Consider the following 16056-nt stretch of genomic DNA (forward strand, 5'->3'; position numbering starts at 1 on the left):
CTGTATAGATTCGAAGCGCTCTCAGAGTCGGGGCATCTTTCGCAGGGAGACGAAACTTAGGAAATCACAAGCTTTCAAATTTTTACAGCTTTTTTCCTCTGATTTTCTTTTCCGTAAAGGTCGCCTGAGGTCAGGTCAGTCACGTGACACCTCCATTATGTCCCATAGGTAGTGATACAGAAACTGCTCACTGAGCAGTTTCTGTATTGTTTTTTTCTGTATCTGTTTTGGCGCTAACTGAGCAGTGCTCAGTTAGCGCCAAATATGATCCAAATATGTTTCAGGAATTGAAATTTATTTTTGTGCCCCGTTTTCGTGGACTGATGCCTGGTCTGTATTCAACTTGTGCCCTATATGACGTCCTTTGACATCACTAAGAGTATTTGAGATCATCGCGATTTTTCCTCAATAAGCCCAAATTAAGCACGAAAATAATAACTATAGATAGTTTCAGCTTAGCCAACTGATACGCATTACCTATATTTAGGAAGTAGGGCTTTTGCTGGGAGGGAAGACTGGAACAAATCGCTTCGTTAAGTTCCAATGATTAACTTGGGTTTTCTTGGGTTAGAGCCGTTGTTGCTTATTTTATGGTTTTGTGATTCAACGACATGACTTCGATGCTTCGACTCTGGGCTCGCAGAAGACGCACACGATGATGAGCTCGCCGATATGAAGCCTGAAATTCCTAGTCGACCATGGCAGCGTCAAAACCAAATGAAGTTACTTTGTCACGCATGCAGCCCTGACAAAACCGGTTTGAGACGAACTCATGTTGAGGTAAATGTTAACACCGCTATTATTCGTTTAGAGTGACTCGTGAGTATCTTTTTAGCAATCCGTGAATAATTCTCATGTAATTTGATAGCACGTCTTCGACAACAACTAGACTAAGCCGCTCTTCCCGTCGGTAATTGTTCGTCGACCTCAGGATGGACCAAGTCCCTGTGGAGCGTCGCAAGTCTGGACTCTCATCCCTCGCAGACAGCTGTATCCGACGTTGTCAACGACGTTGCGGTTTCAGTAGCGACGTCCAAACTTGATGTCTTCGTTTTGTTGCCACCACTTGCGCTATTGAATGTTGCCGGGGTTTGGGCGCGGTCTTGCCGGGGTGTGACTGACGATGATCATTCTGACTCGGTTTTCATATTTACCCCATTGACCCAAAACAATAGGTCACGACCACGTGAACGAAACCTCCGGAACCTCAGGTGACCGGAATGGAATATCTGAGACATGCCAGTTGCTACTTTCTGGAGTTTCATCTCCTTGTGAAAGACCCTTCCCCGTGCGTCGACGAGTGGATGCAACGCTGAATGGTCGGCGCTATATATGTAGTTGTTGCACCGCGCTATATAGTTGTTGCACCAGATACATGGCCCAGAAAGACGAGAGAGAGCGCAGGCCTTTCAAAAAGCAGACGCACTGACACTGCAGTAGCGTCTGATGATAGGAGCATTGTCTAATGTCTACTCATCTCGTAAGCGTGACTACATTGAAACGTTTGAGCATTGAACACTTACGAAGTAGTTTTGTTGCCTTCGTAACATATTTATCGTAATATTTCGTAATATTTATTCGAAGCCGTCGAATAATATTTCGAAGCTGTCGGTGGTGATTTACACCTACTATGGATAGCTGGCAGGACGCCCACTGGTTGACCTGACCTGACCTGACCCGACCAAGCCTAAATGCATAGATTAGAGACATCATCTTTGATCAAAGCTGATCTGAAAATCGTAATCAGCACCCCGAAAAAAACTACAACAAACTCAATTCACGAAGTTCTACCAGGTCTCGATTTTCCCGACTTTTGGGTCATTGACCTGACCTGGAAGGTCAACCAATGACCTAGGACCGTAGAAATTGATATCATCTGCTTCTTCTCGTTACGGGAAACACGCTAGTTTTTCCGTGAAGCTCTGGCTTAATCAGAGACCGAACAGCAAGAGGGTCCAGCTCCAGTATGTTAGACGCACACAAAACACCAATACGGGCGAGTGTCAAGACTCCTATAGGTGAAATCAGATACATTTCAGATAGATTTGGTGGGCAGTTTTAGGAAAGCACTTGCAATGATTAGCGATTCTAAAAGATATTTTGACCTAAGAATAATTTTAAATAATTTGTAATTAAGCGCCATTAATGATCAAATTCATGAAATTTCGTTAACTTTGGGGTCGATGCGGACCCCCTAGATGGCTTCAGAAATTCTTGAAATTTGGCATGGTTGATACATTTAGGATCCGTAACAAATTAATTTTGGTGACAGGGGGTTCGTAGAAATTTTTCGAAAAAGTGGGGCGTTTGATGCACCCTAACGTTCACCTACGTTCACATAGGAGGCCGAGCACGGGCCGGCCGGGAAGGGTTAGGGGCGGGGGCGATTCATGTGCATTGCACAAAACGAGTTACATCCAGACGCACATTGTGCAACACTACACACACCTACGCACACTCTACTACGCACACCTAGCAAAATATTTCACCCATTATTCCACCTGTCCACTTAGTACTATGTCACTCGGAAAATGTTCCTACTTTTTCTGGTACAGGTCCACTGTTCAGTTTATGTTTGCAATGTAATGTTCGGTTACGTTGTCTCTTTTAACCCGCGCCCGGCTGGGGGTCCTGGATTTCCACGCCCTGCTGGGGGGGGGGGGGTGTTTGAACACTCCCCCCTTGTAACTCGGCTCCTGGGCCACGTAGCGATACGCGGAAGGCGGCGTTCGAAAGAGCGTCAAAAATAATGACGAAGTCACTTCAGTCAATTTTTTGGTCAGGTCAAAGGTCAGGTCACCAGAGGTCATTGAAGGCAAAATTTCGCCGATTTCCAGGTCGAATGTCGAAAATTTCCAAGAAGCCAACGCATAACTCGGGAACCAATAGAGCTACAGCGCCGCGGAAAAGCGCATTCGATAGCCCTATTAACGCCCTTTCTGAGTAATTCCCTCAGATTTGACCTAACGTCAACGGTTTTGCCTGCAGGGGGCAAAAACTACAAAAATAGCCGATTTTTTCGGAAACAGTTTTTCTGCAATAACTTTTGACCCAAGCCCTTTACGAGCTTACTTTTACCGGCATCGTGTTCCTCTTGTCAAGACGCATCGAACGAACTATAACTTGACCTTGAAAGTTCAACTTGAAAATTTGACCTCAGGTCAAGGTCATGACCTGACCGGAAATGGTCATGTTGCATATCAGTCGATCCGTATCGTCGAGCTGAACACATCTAAGGCGTTTTCATCGCGCTAGCATGCCTCTATCAAAAGTTATTTGCGAAAAACTGTTAGATACCATTCGTGACCTAAGATGACCTCAGGGCATAAACAAGGGTCACGGACACCATTTTCATGTTCAGTGTGTCTAAACCACTTGTAATTCGGTGTTTGGGAGTGTTTATAATATCTTTCGTCCAAAAGAGGCACATTTAAATTTTCTCCCATTGACTTATAATGGGGAGGTCGCAAAATTGACCTGACCTTAGGTCATCGATATCAAAATTCTGAGATATACATTTTGTACATGCTATTGCTCTTAGCAATCGCTGAAAGTTTCAAAGCGATCGGTCACTCGGTGTAGCTATGACAGACATTGAAACTTTTTATGAGGTGAGGTCACTTCAAGTGACCTGGTGACCTGACCTTGAATGACCTTGGTCTGAAATTTTCACAACATGTGTAGAATTGATGCATGATAAGGTGTACCAAAAACGGCGGCGCTCCGCGCCGATATTCGCGAAAAAAACCCCAGCAGGGCGCGGGTTAATCACCGGTTAAGAAATAAAAAAACAGTAAATGCTAAATTAAATGTAATAATTTTATAGATGGTCTTGGTAATGCTCTCCGGCTGGTCCTCTCTCGGCATACAAATGATAAGGACGTAAAAAGAAAAAAAGAAGAAATAAATGCTACCAGCTACGTGGTTTTGTAACATGTATAACTGCTATTTTAAAGTATTCAAAAAACCAAGACAGAAAAATTGATCCTAAAATTATTATTACGTCATCAATGACAGCTTTCCTTCGCCTCAGAGACCAAAATTGACGCAGTCAAATGTCAATCCTTGTCAGAATGTCGGAAGTGCGCCATTATTGTATTGCGTAATGTTTGGGCCGCATTTCAGTCAATATTTTAATTTTTTGTAAGGATAATTGGTGTGCTATTTTTGTAATATAGGTGGGGCAGAACGTAGAGTAGGATAATCAATGAATTTGCATCAAATTTTGTTTCGCTGATAGCTCTTTTTTTTGCCGACCAGATGCAAATAAAGTAACATGTGGCATTTGCTCTGATTTGGTTCTTCCATAATGTATACCAAGTGCACACTGCACATATACTTCAGTTCAGCTTTCTATAAGTTTGCTTTCAGGTTCTTTTATGTTTTATGGAATGCTTTCATCAGCATTTATTTATGCTTTGTAGTTTGTTGCTTGTACCACTGGTTTGGTCATTGCTAGACTGTGGAGTGTGGATGCTATTGCTGGTTGTTTTCAGTTTTGCATTTGAAATGTGCTTCCTTGATATATTTTTCAATTTGGTTCTGTTTTGAAAGTTGTTTTGATGAATATTGTATTGTTAGCCTGAGGAAATGCACTTGGCATTGTGTTTTGCATCTAAAAAAATATATATTATAGGTTCTAAGATCTGACCGCCAAATACCCGCCACACGACTAAATTTTGCTTCTCGAACCCGCCAAAAACCCTGCGGGTTTTGAAAACCCGCAAAAAGCGGGTTCGCGGGTTCAAAAAAGGCATCTCTATTGGTCACCCACGTCATAGTCTGCTTCGCGGGTGTGCCGAAATGACCTAAAGTCCAAATTTCCGGTGTGCAGGGTCGTTTTCAACGGCACGTGGCACGTGGTTCTGGACTTTTCCGGCCACTTTGCGACATACCCATGGGTAGTGCACCGAATGGTGGCTGATCCGCATGGAAGAAAATGGGGGGGGGGGGGTCGTTTGGATCGTTTTCGAGCAATCTGCCGCGGAACGCATTTTTTCATTTTCCCCATTGGCTTAACATGGGAATTTTCAAAGTCACGTGGCACGTGCACCAGATTGTCCGCGGAGGAGAGACCCATACCAGAGCCTAGATCACCTGGCCCACTAGTAATCCTGAAAAATCAGAACATTTGGAACAGCCGTTTTCTCGAGCATCAAGTTGTACTGATCTCAGGCAGCTTTTGCCAAATTGTCAGGGAACTCAGATTTGTTTTTCAATAGAAAAACACAATTCTAAAGAATAGTGTTTAAACTATTGACAACAAACCTTCGGTTATTGTTTATTGTTTATTGAACACTTAAAGGAAGGGTGCCACCTTCCGAAATTTTTGTTCTATGAATCTATTTTACTTATTTGAATTTTTAGACGTGGTTAGCGCGTCCACAATATACAAAAAACCGAAACATTGCATTTAATACATTGGCCAAAAAAAAAGATCGTTGTTTATATCACCACTACAACTCAAGGTCGTTTGATGTGGCAGCTAGGACGGCTGGCATATCCTGTTGTCATGGCAACATATCATTCTGCCATTTGCATTGATGGCGCAACTGAGACAAAAAGATGAACAAATAAAAAGGAAGAAGATAACATGATTTGAACTAAGTTGTAGTAAGTAAGTTGAACTAAGTAAGATACGTCAAAAGAACATCAAATAAGTCGAGTAAAGGTTTTTCCTTTACAATGCTTAAGAGATCTATGGAACCCTTCACCCTTCATGCAACTTACTAGAAAAACTTCCCAATTAAAATTTTAAAACTTAAGTGTATACCATAAAGAAAAAATATACCCTTTCAAAATGATAAAACATGCTTCAAAAGTATAACTTTTATACATACCTTTGCTGATTTCATGTTTTATAAAATACCCTTAACACGACGAGGAAATAGTGCTGAAGATTTTTGCCTGCCCGAATGCTGGCAGCAAAACTCGCAAATGATAACTTCACGTGCGGATTCAATGCTGACCGTCTCGAGCATAGGTAAGTGAAGCCGGTTTTTAGGTTCATGTGAGGCTAATCTTGTAAAAACTGCGTTGTGTCCAAAAGGTGGCACCCTTCCTTTAAAAACTCATCCACACAACATGGCTATTCTTGAGTTCGAGTCATAAGAGGTGAAAAAGTAAATACGAGGGGATGATGACGCAATCAAGCACACACAAAAAAAAACATTCACTGCCCACAAGCACGCATAGGTACTTTCTAAAATTGGCCCAGACGCCGTTTCACATTCATTTTAAAAGCGCCCGGTGGCTGCTCCCTGACAGCGAGAGGCAGGGCATTGAAAGCCGATGAAAGGTCTTCAGATGTCGCAAGCTCCTCACTGCCAGAGGAGCTTTCACAGGGAAATGAAACTTGCAGGATCTAATAAACATTACGAGCCTCACAACTGGTATATCTCGGATTTTTCCTCAACGTCATATAAGGTCAGGTCATCTTCGTGACCTCAACATTCTAAGTCAAAGGGGAAAAATGAAAACTGCTCTTCTGGCGCCGGGAACGATCTCCAACTATCTCAAGCACACAGAATCATGATTTGATGCACTCCTTGCAAGGTAACATGCGTCACTTTTGTAATGTTGACCTTGCGTGACGTCATTTATGACGTCATTAGGGTCATATTGGTTTTTCGTCCATTACTCCCGATCAAATTGAGCTAGCGAGTCAGGAAACCCACCAATGGACTCAGCAAGACCTTCGGAATCGAATGATATGCGAAATGACCTACTTCGACCAATTTCGTGACCTGGGGGCGCTGACCTGACCGTGACCTGAGGGCAACACCCTAAGTTGACCTTATCCAAACAAAAAGTATATTAACCCGCGCCCGGCTGGGGGTCCTGGATTTCCACGCCCTGCTGGGGGGGGGGGGGTGTTTGAACACCCCCCCCCCCTTGTAACTCGGCTCCTGGGCCACGTAGCGATACGCGGAAGGCGGCGTTCGAAAGAGCGTCAAAAATAATGACGAAATCTTTACGGTCAATTTTTTGGTCAGGTCAAAGGTCAAGTCACCAGAAGTCATTGAAGGCAAAATTTCGCCGATTTCCAGGTCGAATGTCGAAAATTTCCAAGAAGCCAACGCATAACTCGGGAACCAATAGAGCTACAGCGCCGCGGAAAAGCGCATTCGATAGCCCTATGAACGCCCTTTCTGAGTAATTCTCTCATATTTGACCTAACGTCAACGGTTTTGCCTGCAGGGGGCAAAAACTGCAAAAATAACCGATTTTTTCAGAAACAGTTTTTCTGCAATAACTTTTGACCCAAGCCTTGTACGAGCTTACTTTTACCAGCATCGTGTTCCTCTCGTCAAGACGCATCGAATGAACTATAACTTGACCTTGAAAGGTCAACTTGAAAATTTGACCTCAGGTCAAGGTCATGACCTGACTGGAAAGGGTCATGTTGCATATCAGTCGATCCGTATCGTCGAGCTGAACACATCTAAGGCGTTTTCATCGCTCTAGCATGCCTCTATCAAAAGTTATTTGCGAAAAACTGTTGGATACCATTCGTGAACTAAGATGACCTCAGGGCATAAACAAGGGTCACGGACACCATTTTCATGTTTAGTGTCATGTCTAAACCACTTGTAATTCGGTGTTTGGGAGTGTTTATAATGACCCCGTTTCCATGGGCATCACTGATTCGGATCAGCAACTTTAAATCGTGTATATTTTTTGAATTCTTCTTTACAGGGTATAATTTAAAGTGGATTAGGTTTATACAAACAGTTAATCTCTTATTCTAATTTTCATAAAGTGTCTAACTATACAGGATTAGCTAATCCATTTTTACTGATCCGGATCAGTGATGCCCATGGAAACGTGGTCAATGTCTTTCATCCAAAAGAGGCGCATTTCAATTTTCTCCCATTGACTTATAATGGGGAGGTCGCAAAATTGACCTGACCTTAGGTCATCGATATCAAAATTCTGAGATATACATTTTGTACATGCTATTGCTCTTAGCAATCGCTGAAATTTTCAAAGCGATCGGTCACTCGGTGTAGCTATGACAGACATTAAAACTTTTTATGAGGTGAGTGACAGTGACCTGGTGACCTGGCCTTGAATGACCTATGTCTAAAATTTTCACAACATGTGTAGAATTGATGTATGATAAGGTGTACCAAAAACCACAAGGGGGGTGTTCAAACACCCCCCCCCCCCAGCAGGGCGCGGGTTAAGGCCGCCCCACACTGGACCTCGCCTGCGGGTTGCGAGTTTGCGGGTTTTGAGTTTGCGGGCATAATACTAACTCATAGTGATTAAAACGTTCCCTTATGGTAACCTTATGAATGCAATGAATCCGGTACACCTTCAGAAAATTACATATAGTCGCAATACCAGCGCAACAAACTAAAATTCGACTCCAACGAAAAACCCGCAAACCTCGCAAAACTCGCAGACCTCGCAGCGAGGAGAATCGAAAGTTGACTCAAAATCAACTTTTGGAATGCGATGCAAAGTAGCTCGCAAGCTAAAAACATGCAGACTCGCTTGTTAGAGGGTAGTGTAGGTCACTCAGCTTAGATTGTACCATTTGATTTAGAAGAAACCCGAAAACCCAAAAACTGGCAACCCGCATGCGAGTTCCAGTGTGGGGCGGCCTTTAATCGACGTGCCTGAGCGAGGCGAACACGATGCTGCTAAAATCGATGCTGCGAAGTTATTCACCAAAACGGAACCGTACCTTGCGGCCCTTGACCTGACCTCTGAGGTCACCGGTTGACCTAGAGCCTTAAACTCGGATGTCAATCTCTGCGTCTCGTAACGGCGCACACGCTCGTTTTTTTCCCGCGACGCGCTAGCTCCACCAGGGGCGAGACGGCAAGGGGGCAGTATCAACGGCAGGGGGGGGGGGGGGCAGTATCAACGGCAAGGGGGGCAGTATCAACGGCAAGGGGGGCAGTATCAACGGCAAGGGGGGGCATATGCCGCAGCAGTATCAACGCCGGCGCGCTGAGCGTTAGCCGGCAGCGCTGCAGCGCCGCAGAGGGGGTGGGCTGGCTCACCGACTGCTACTCGGCAGGTCGCCGTCCGTGTACGGTCGGTCCATGCTGGCGCGGATGGCCGCCAGCCAGGTGCTCATCTGGTGGGCGCCACTCGTCTCGACCACGTACTCCAGCCCGCTCTCCGCCTGCACACAGCGCACAGTGTCAGTCCAGTCTCTACCTGCACACAGTGCGCAGTGTCAGTCCAGTCTCTACCTGCACACAGTGCGCAGTGTCAGTCCAGTCTCTACCTGCACACAGCGCACAGTGTCAGTCCAGTCTCTACCTGCACAGTGCACACAGCGCACAGTGTCAGTCCAGTCTCTACCTGCACACAGCGCACAGCGCACAGCGTGCCGCAGTGGTCAGCAGCTCTGTTCAGCCCGATTAATGTGCTCACCCAACGACCGTAGTTGCGGCGCCCGCCACGGGCGGCGCTGGCCCGGCGAGCGGCGGTGACCCGACCGCTCGCCGGGTCAGTCTGGGCGCGTGCTCCGCCGAGTCACGTCCGCAGTGAGCAGTGAGTAGCCGCCGGTATTCGAGGCGGCTACGAGCCAATCCGTGCGGATGGCGGAAGTGGAGGAGCTCAAGTGTCAGGTGGCCTCTATCACAGAGAGGTTTGACCGGCTCGAGGGTCTCGTCGAGAAGATCTCGAAACAGCTAAGTGCTTCTCAGTGCACAGAGCAAAGCGATAAAGACGACAATGTCGGTCGTCGACAGGTCGTCCCTGACGAGCAGCAGCATCAAGTGATGCCAAGTGCCGTGCTGGGTTCATTCAGCGAAGTGCAGGCCGAATTTCGGGCCATTCGCGACAGCGTCGCCAAGGTGAAGCTACCGCCAGACCTGTTGGTTGGCGACAGTCGTGCGGGCATCAGCAGGGCAGACCTGCCGAGATTCAACATCATACAGAAGTCGGCGCGCTATCAGGAGACGGTACTCAAGCTCCTGTCCGCCTGCGATCCGGAGGACGCGGCGCTCAACCAGGTATCGGCTGTCAGCCTGGCACACCTGCGTTACCTGCAGGAGGAGTACACGCAACTTCTGGTATCAGCCCAGTTCGACGACGGGACGGCAAAGCTGTTTTCTACGCTACAGCAAAATCCGGCAGCTTTCACGCCGAACTCCCTCGAGAACCTTCAGCGAGCCGTGACCATCGCCGGGGCTCGGCAATTTCACCAGGTCAGTGGATCACGTGGCCGGGGATCTTTCCCGGCGTGGCGAGGCGCCCGCGGGCCCGGCCGCGGCTTCCAGTACGGCCCCCGGCGGGGTGGCGGTCCAGGGTTCCAGCCGGCGCGGCGGACTGGGGTCAGCCACGTGACCGGTTTGACCTCGACCTGTCTCGTGGACGAGGTCAGCCCGGGAGGGGCTCGGGAGTGACATATGATAACTGACCGGAGTCTGTTCTACGCGTGTGAACAATGGGGCTCAACGTAGCAGCGTGGGAGCGCATCGGCGCTAACAGTGTAGTGATAGACTGGATTGCAAATGGTGTGCGTATTCCGTTCTCGTCCGAGCCAGAGCCGCGATTGTTTCAGAATCCCTCATTTGATAGTGCTCAGCGTAGGTTTCTCGATGCTGAACTGTCCGATTTGGTGCAAAAAGGTGTTGTGTCGGAGGTTCATGATGTGCCGTTGTGTGTCTCAGCGCTGAAAGTTGTTCCGAAAAAGAATGGTAAGCATCGTCTGATATGTGATCTGAGATATATTAATGCGCATTGTGATGTCCCGCATTTTTCTTCTGAGAACGTGTCTGTGCTTGCCGAAGTTATGCGAGATAACGAGTGCGCAGTTACTATAGATCTAAAAGATGGGTTCTACCATTTTCCCGTTCATCCGTCGTTTAGAAAGTACCTCGGCTTCGCGTACGGAGGGCGCTGGTTCGTCTGGAATCGTTTGCCGTTCGGCTGGGCCAATTCTCCGTATTATTTTCACAAGTGCATTCGAGTCGTGATAGAATACCTGAGGCGCGATCATCACATGTCAATCATGGCGTATGTTGACGATTTTTTACTGGCCGCTCCCAAGTCACAGATATCGCAGCACTTACAAATTTGCATGGATACTTTTCGCGCGCTGGGACTGCATATAAATAGTCAGAAGTCGTCGCTCGAGCCTTCCGAGCAGGTTACCTACCTGGGTTTTGATATCCGCTGCGCAGCCGCTGACCGGCCGCCGATTATTACCGTTCCTAAATCGAAGGTTGCAAAACTAAAGCAGGATATTTCTCGCGCGCTGAAACGGACACATATTTCAGCTCGAGTTTTAGCTCGCATAGCAGGACGCTGCATCAGCATGCTGGCGGCGGTGTTTCCTTGCAAGCTGAAGCTGCGGAACGTTTATCGGCTTTTAAATTCCAGGCGATCGTGGGAAGACTTGCTGCTGTGGACGGACGAGGCAGTAGCGGACTTGCGGTGGTGGATCGAGTCGCTGGACGGCTGGAACGGCAGGGTGCTGCTGCCGCCGGCACCGTTCGATGTGCAGCTGAGCACGGACGCGTCGGCAGTAAAAGTAAACAAAACAGTAAAAGTAAAAGTAAAACAGTAAAAGTATAACACCAACAGAGTATGACTGGGCTGCATTCCATTAGACGAGTGACTGTGAAGTGTGAGGGCGGAGACCTCCTCCCATATCTCCCAAACCACTGCACTGGTTCAATTGTCAAAATTCATACTGCGCTAAATGGTCCGGAAATAACTGCCCTCGCCGGACCTATTGGTTTTCTACATACGCGCCGGCCGGGGGGGGGGGGGGGTACGACCTACCCTCGCCGTTTCGCCCCTGGTGGAGCTAGCGCATCGCGGAAAAAAACGAGCGTGTGCTCCGTTACGAGACGCAAAGATTGGTACCCGATTTTAAGGTCCTAGGTCAACCGGTGACCACTGAGGTAAGGTCAAGTGCCTCAAGGTACGGTTCAGTTTTTGGTGAATAACTTCGTAAAAAACGGCCGCAGAGCCGCGATTTTGACAGCATCGTGTTCGCCTAGCTCTGGCGCGTCGAATGATATACTTTTTGTTTGGGTCAGGTCAACTTAGAGTGTTGACCTCAGGTCACGGTCAGGTCAGCGCCCCCAGGTCACGAAGTTTGTCGAAAGAGGCCATGTGGCATATCATTCGATTTGGCAAATCTTCCTGAGTCCATTGGTGGTTTCCCCGTCTCGCTAGCTCAATTTGATCGGGAGTTATTGACGAAAAACTAATATGACCTTCAAGACGTCATAAATGACGTCACGCAAGGTCAACATTGCAAAAGTGACGCATCTAACCTTGCAAGGAGTGCATCAAATCACGATTATGTGTGCTTGAGATAGCTGGAGATCGTTCCCGGCGCCAGAACAGCAGTTTTCATTTTTCCCCATTGACATGATGGTGAGGTCACGAAAATGACCTGACCTCATATGACCTTAAGGAAAAAAACCGAGACATACAATTTGTGAGACTCGTAATGGATACTAGATCCTGCTACTTTCATTTCCCTGTGAAAGCTCCTCTGGCAGTGAGGGCGTTGCGAAGTTGCGACATCTGAAGACCGTGCAGAGGTTCACTTATGACGTCATAGGTCAGTGACCTGACATGACCCGAAAATGCGGTTGAAGTCAAAAGATCCGGCTTGAATCAAGGGTCAGGTATGCCAGGTTTCAGCTCTCTATCGCCAGCGTGTTTGGAGCTATCGCGAAAAAACCCTATGGGGGGCGGCATCCGCCCCCCCCCCTCGGCCGGCGAGGGTTAAAGGAAATATACAACTTTTAACATGCCTTAACATGGGGTTTTGAAATGACACAACAGTTTTGTAGCTTGAGCTGAGACTACATAGAAATAAGACACCTTTTCCATGCAATCGGCATTGAACACAACTATTCCGACGTGGTCTGTTTCATTTCAGCCATTCAGCAAAAAAGATTGAACACTGAAATGAGCGGTGTGCAAAACAGTTTGACACTTCGCCAGACTTTGACATTGAGGGTGCCAGCTTGGCATATGACGAATACACCTTTTTGCGTTGTTCGATGGCCAATCAGCAAAACCCATTCGTCCGATCAGCACATAGGTGGCGCCAGTGAGAGGCATTCCGGCAAAACCTTCAGCATATGGGCAAAACGGAATGCTGATCCCACTCCACAGTTCGTCAGTTGGTATTACCTTCGCTATTCGCCATAACTGATTGAGTTCCGGCAAAACCTTTGACGATTTGGATAAATGCTTCGTCATTCGTTAATATCCCTTCGTCGTTCACCAAAACATCCCCATGCTAATTTCGGCATTCCTCATAACATTTCGTCAAAACTAAAAACAGATCGCCCCTTTACAGAAAAGTACAAATACGACCACGTTTATACAGTGCAGTGCGAGGCATAGGTGGCGAAACTCGTAGACCATTGATCCACATAAAAATCGGTAGCGTTCATGAGCACCATAGGTACAATGTAGATGGACGTAGCTGACATGTTATCGGCTGATTGAAAAATGGACAGGCAACAGAGCAACAGGCTGGATAAGTTAACCCCGCCTCAAACACCAAGGAACAGGCAACAGGCTGGATAAGTCAGCGCCGCCCCAAACACCAAGGTGCCCGGCCGGCAGGGCCCGGCTCGCCATCTGTCAGCCATTCCCTCGCGAGTCCGACCGGCGCGGCCGCCCGAGGCGTTGTCCCATGACATCGCACGGGCAGTGACGCGATAATGACGGCCGACTTCGTGGTTTGTATCGAATTGCTTGGAGTCCGACGCTCAAGAATCTACATTCCTACTCGGTATGGCGCCGGCAGTCTCCTCGTAGCTATCGTATAACTGCCTTTTTCGGAATCGGGAATCCAATAGTTAATTGGTTGCAAATTGCGCTGGAACTGTCATAAGCCTCATCCCTGAATGCGTGATTAACGTTAAACGTTGAATATGGCTAGATAAGCACTACATCATTGACATTTTGATCATTGACGAAAGTTTTAAATCAACAGTCATTGTTTACGCACAGTACCGATGAATTTTGCACATCGACTAACCATTTTGTGAAATGTTGAAGCATTATGACAATCTGACAAAGTGTTTTGCCTATGACGAACATTGTGCTCAATGACAAAGAGTTATGCAGAATGGTTAAATGGAGTCTAGCCTGTTTTGCCGACCGTCAAACAGTGATGCACATCGCCGATGGGTTATTCTGAAAGACGCTTGTCCAAACTGATGCCGAAGTGGTTATGACGATTGGCCATCGAACAACGCAAAAAGGTGTAGTTTCGACCATTGACGATTTTTTTTGCACAATAATGAACCATTTGTTCAATGTCGACTTGTAGAGGAAGACCGCCGAAAAGTTTTGCACAATGGTGATTCTTTGTGACCAACCCACCATTTGTAGTGCCACCTATATGGCGAATGTGTACAAATGTTTTGCCCAATGGTCAAAAGCTAACGCAAAAAGGTGGACTAGAAGGGACAGCTGCCTCTGCGGCATACATTAATTGCGCCGCCATTGAACGACAGTCAAGAACTGTAGTTGTTTACATGGGACCTTATGGCGAAATCGTGTAGTGGGTGTTTTCGTGTTTTATGGAATGGAAGGGGTGCACGGTCACAGTGGCGCGGGAACCGGGGGGGGGGGGGGGCTAGCGGGGGCTGAGCCCCTCCAGCTTTTCGGCTGGGGGGCTCGTAACGTATTTGAGCCCCCTCCCCCCCCCCCAGCTGGAGGAATCGAAATAGGAAATCTACCAACATAATTTCATAGCTTCATACATAGGCGCGGAAACCGGGGGAGGGGGCAATGGGGGAAGGGGAAGGGAAGGGAAGGAAGGCGCCACTGTGACCGTGCACCCCTTCCATTCCATAAAATAGAGCACGAAACACCCACTACACGATTTCGCCATAGGGTCATTTCACCCCCACAACTCTGCGGCCGTGGGGGTGGTGCCCCACAACTTTTAATGAGTCCAGGAACCGTTGGGCAGCTTGTCCTCCCCAAATTCGAGGTCGTGGGTCACAATATAACGGAAGAAAGAATGTAAGTGAAAAATCCACCTCTTTCACTATCTCGGCAACTCATTTGGCAGATTAAAACCTTTATTCCAGGCTGCCAAAATGGTAGTTTCTTCACTCAGCTAAGACGGAACGTCTCACTTTTTTGCAAATATTTTCCTCTTCTTTTTTTTCGTTGAAAAGGCCAAGGTCTGAAAAATAAGTGGCCTAAAACCGGTGAGAAAACTAGATTTGGGGGTAACCTGGGTTGATCTCTATTATGGTTCAGCCCACCCAGTCTGGAAGAAGTTCCCGCGCCACTGTGCACGGACATTTCGAATGGAGTCCCGCAAACAAAATTGATCAGAGAAAACGTTGGAACACGTTTTTGGTAAGGGATTGGATGTTTTCTATGATATTTTGGAGGTTAAATATGAGCTCCTCCACGCAGACATGACTTGTAACAGTTGTGCTGTTGAATGGCATGTCATTGGTATGATGTATTGATAGAAACCTACTGTTAACGCCGGACCCCTTGAGACCCTAATTTTTCGCGATTATTTTTAAATGCGTGGAATAATTTCAACCATATTTAGGAAGTAACTGTTTCAAGACCAGCCGAAACTTTTTCTTCAAATACATTTTGTTGTCACTTAAATATTTGTGGCACTTGTCATTGACTCGTAATGTTAATTGTTTTTCCATCCTGGATAGAGGCTTTCATACGTCATATGACATTAGGCTCCGCCCACGACTGCGGCATTGACCCGTGCCCATCAGCGACCTCTGTACAAACGACACCCCTGCCATCTGTAAAGGACTATGAATTTCGCTGACGCTTCACGTGCTATGAATCAATTGCAGCAGACGGTCAAGTAAATGTTAGGTTCTTGTTGACTCTTGTGTATAGGACCAAGAGGACCATCACTCCTCAACCTACTACTCACACGTGCTTCGAACAAACGTTAAAGGTAGTGTGCCACCTTTGAATGATTTCCCATTTTATTTTTCCTAGGATAAGAAGCTTCTGTTTTTACCTAATATCGCAAAAAAAAATGGGCCTAAAATAGTGCTTTTTTCGCCTAAAAGTTTATCGGTTTTTCGATATGTATAACAA

At 46.9% G+C, this 16056-nt stretch overlaps 1 protein-coding gene across 2 annotated transcripts in view; it reads right to left on the reverse strand.

Moving 5' to 3' along the window:
• Positions 1 to 16056, reverse strand: part of LOC122387761 (SH2B adapter protein 2-like) — a 167308-nt gene that overhangs the window by 15443 nt on the left and 135809 nt on the right. For both annotated transcript variants that reach the window (XM_043378210.1, XM_043378211.1), the window contains exon 4: positions 9018 to 9142. In XM_043378210.1, the coding sequence (XP_043234145.1) occupies positions 9018 to 9142 (125 nt within the window). The remainder of the gene's footprint in view (positions 1 to 9017; positions 9143 to 16056) is intronic.

This window comes from Amphibalanus amphitrite, unplaced genomic scaffold, assembly GCF_019059575.1.
Source record: "Amphibalanus amphitrite isolate SeventyFive unplaced genomic scaffold, NRLGWU_Aamphi_draft 000297F_arrow, whole genome shotgun sequence".
Lineage (NCBI taxonomy): Eukaryota > Metazoa > Arthropoda > Thecostraca > Balanomorpha > Balanidae > Amphibalanus > Amphibalanus amphitrite.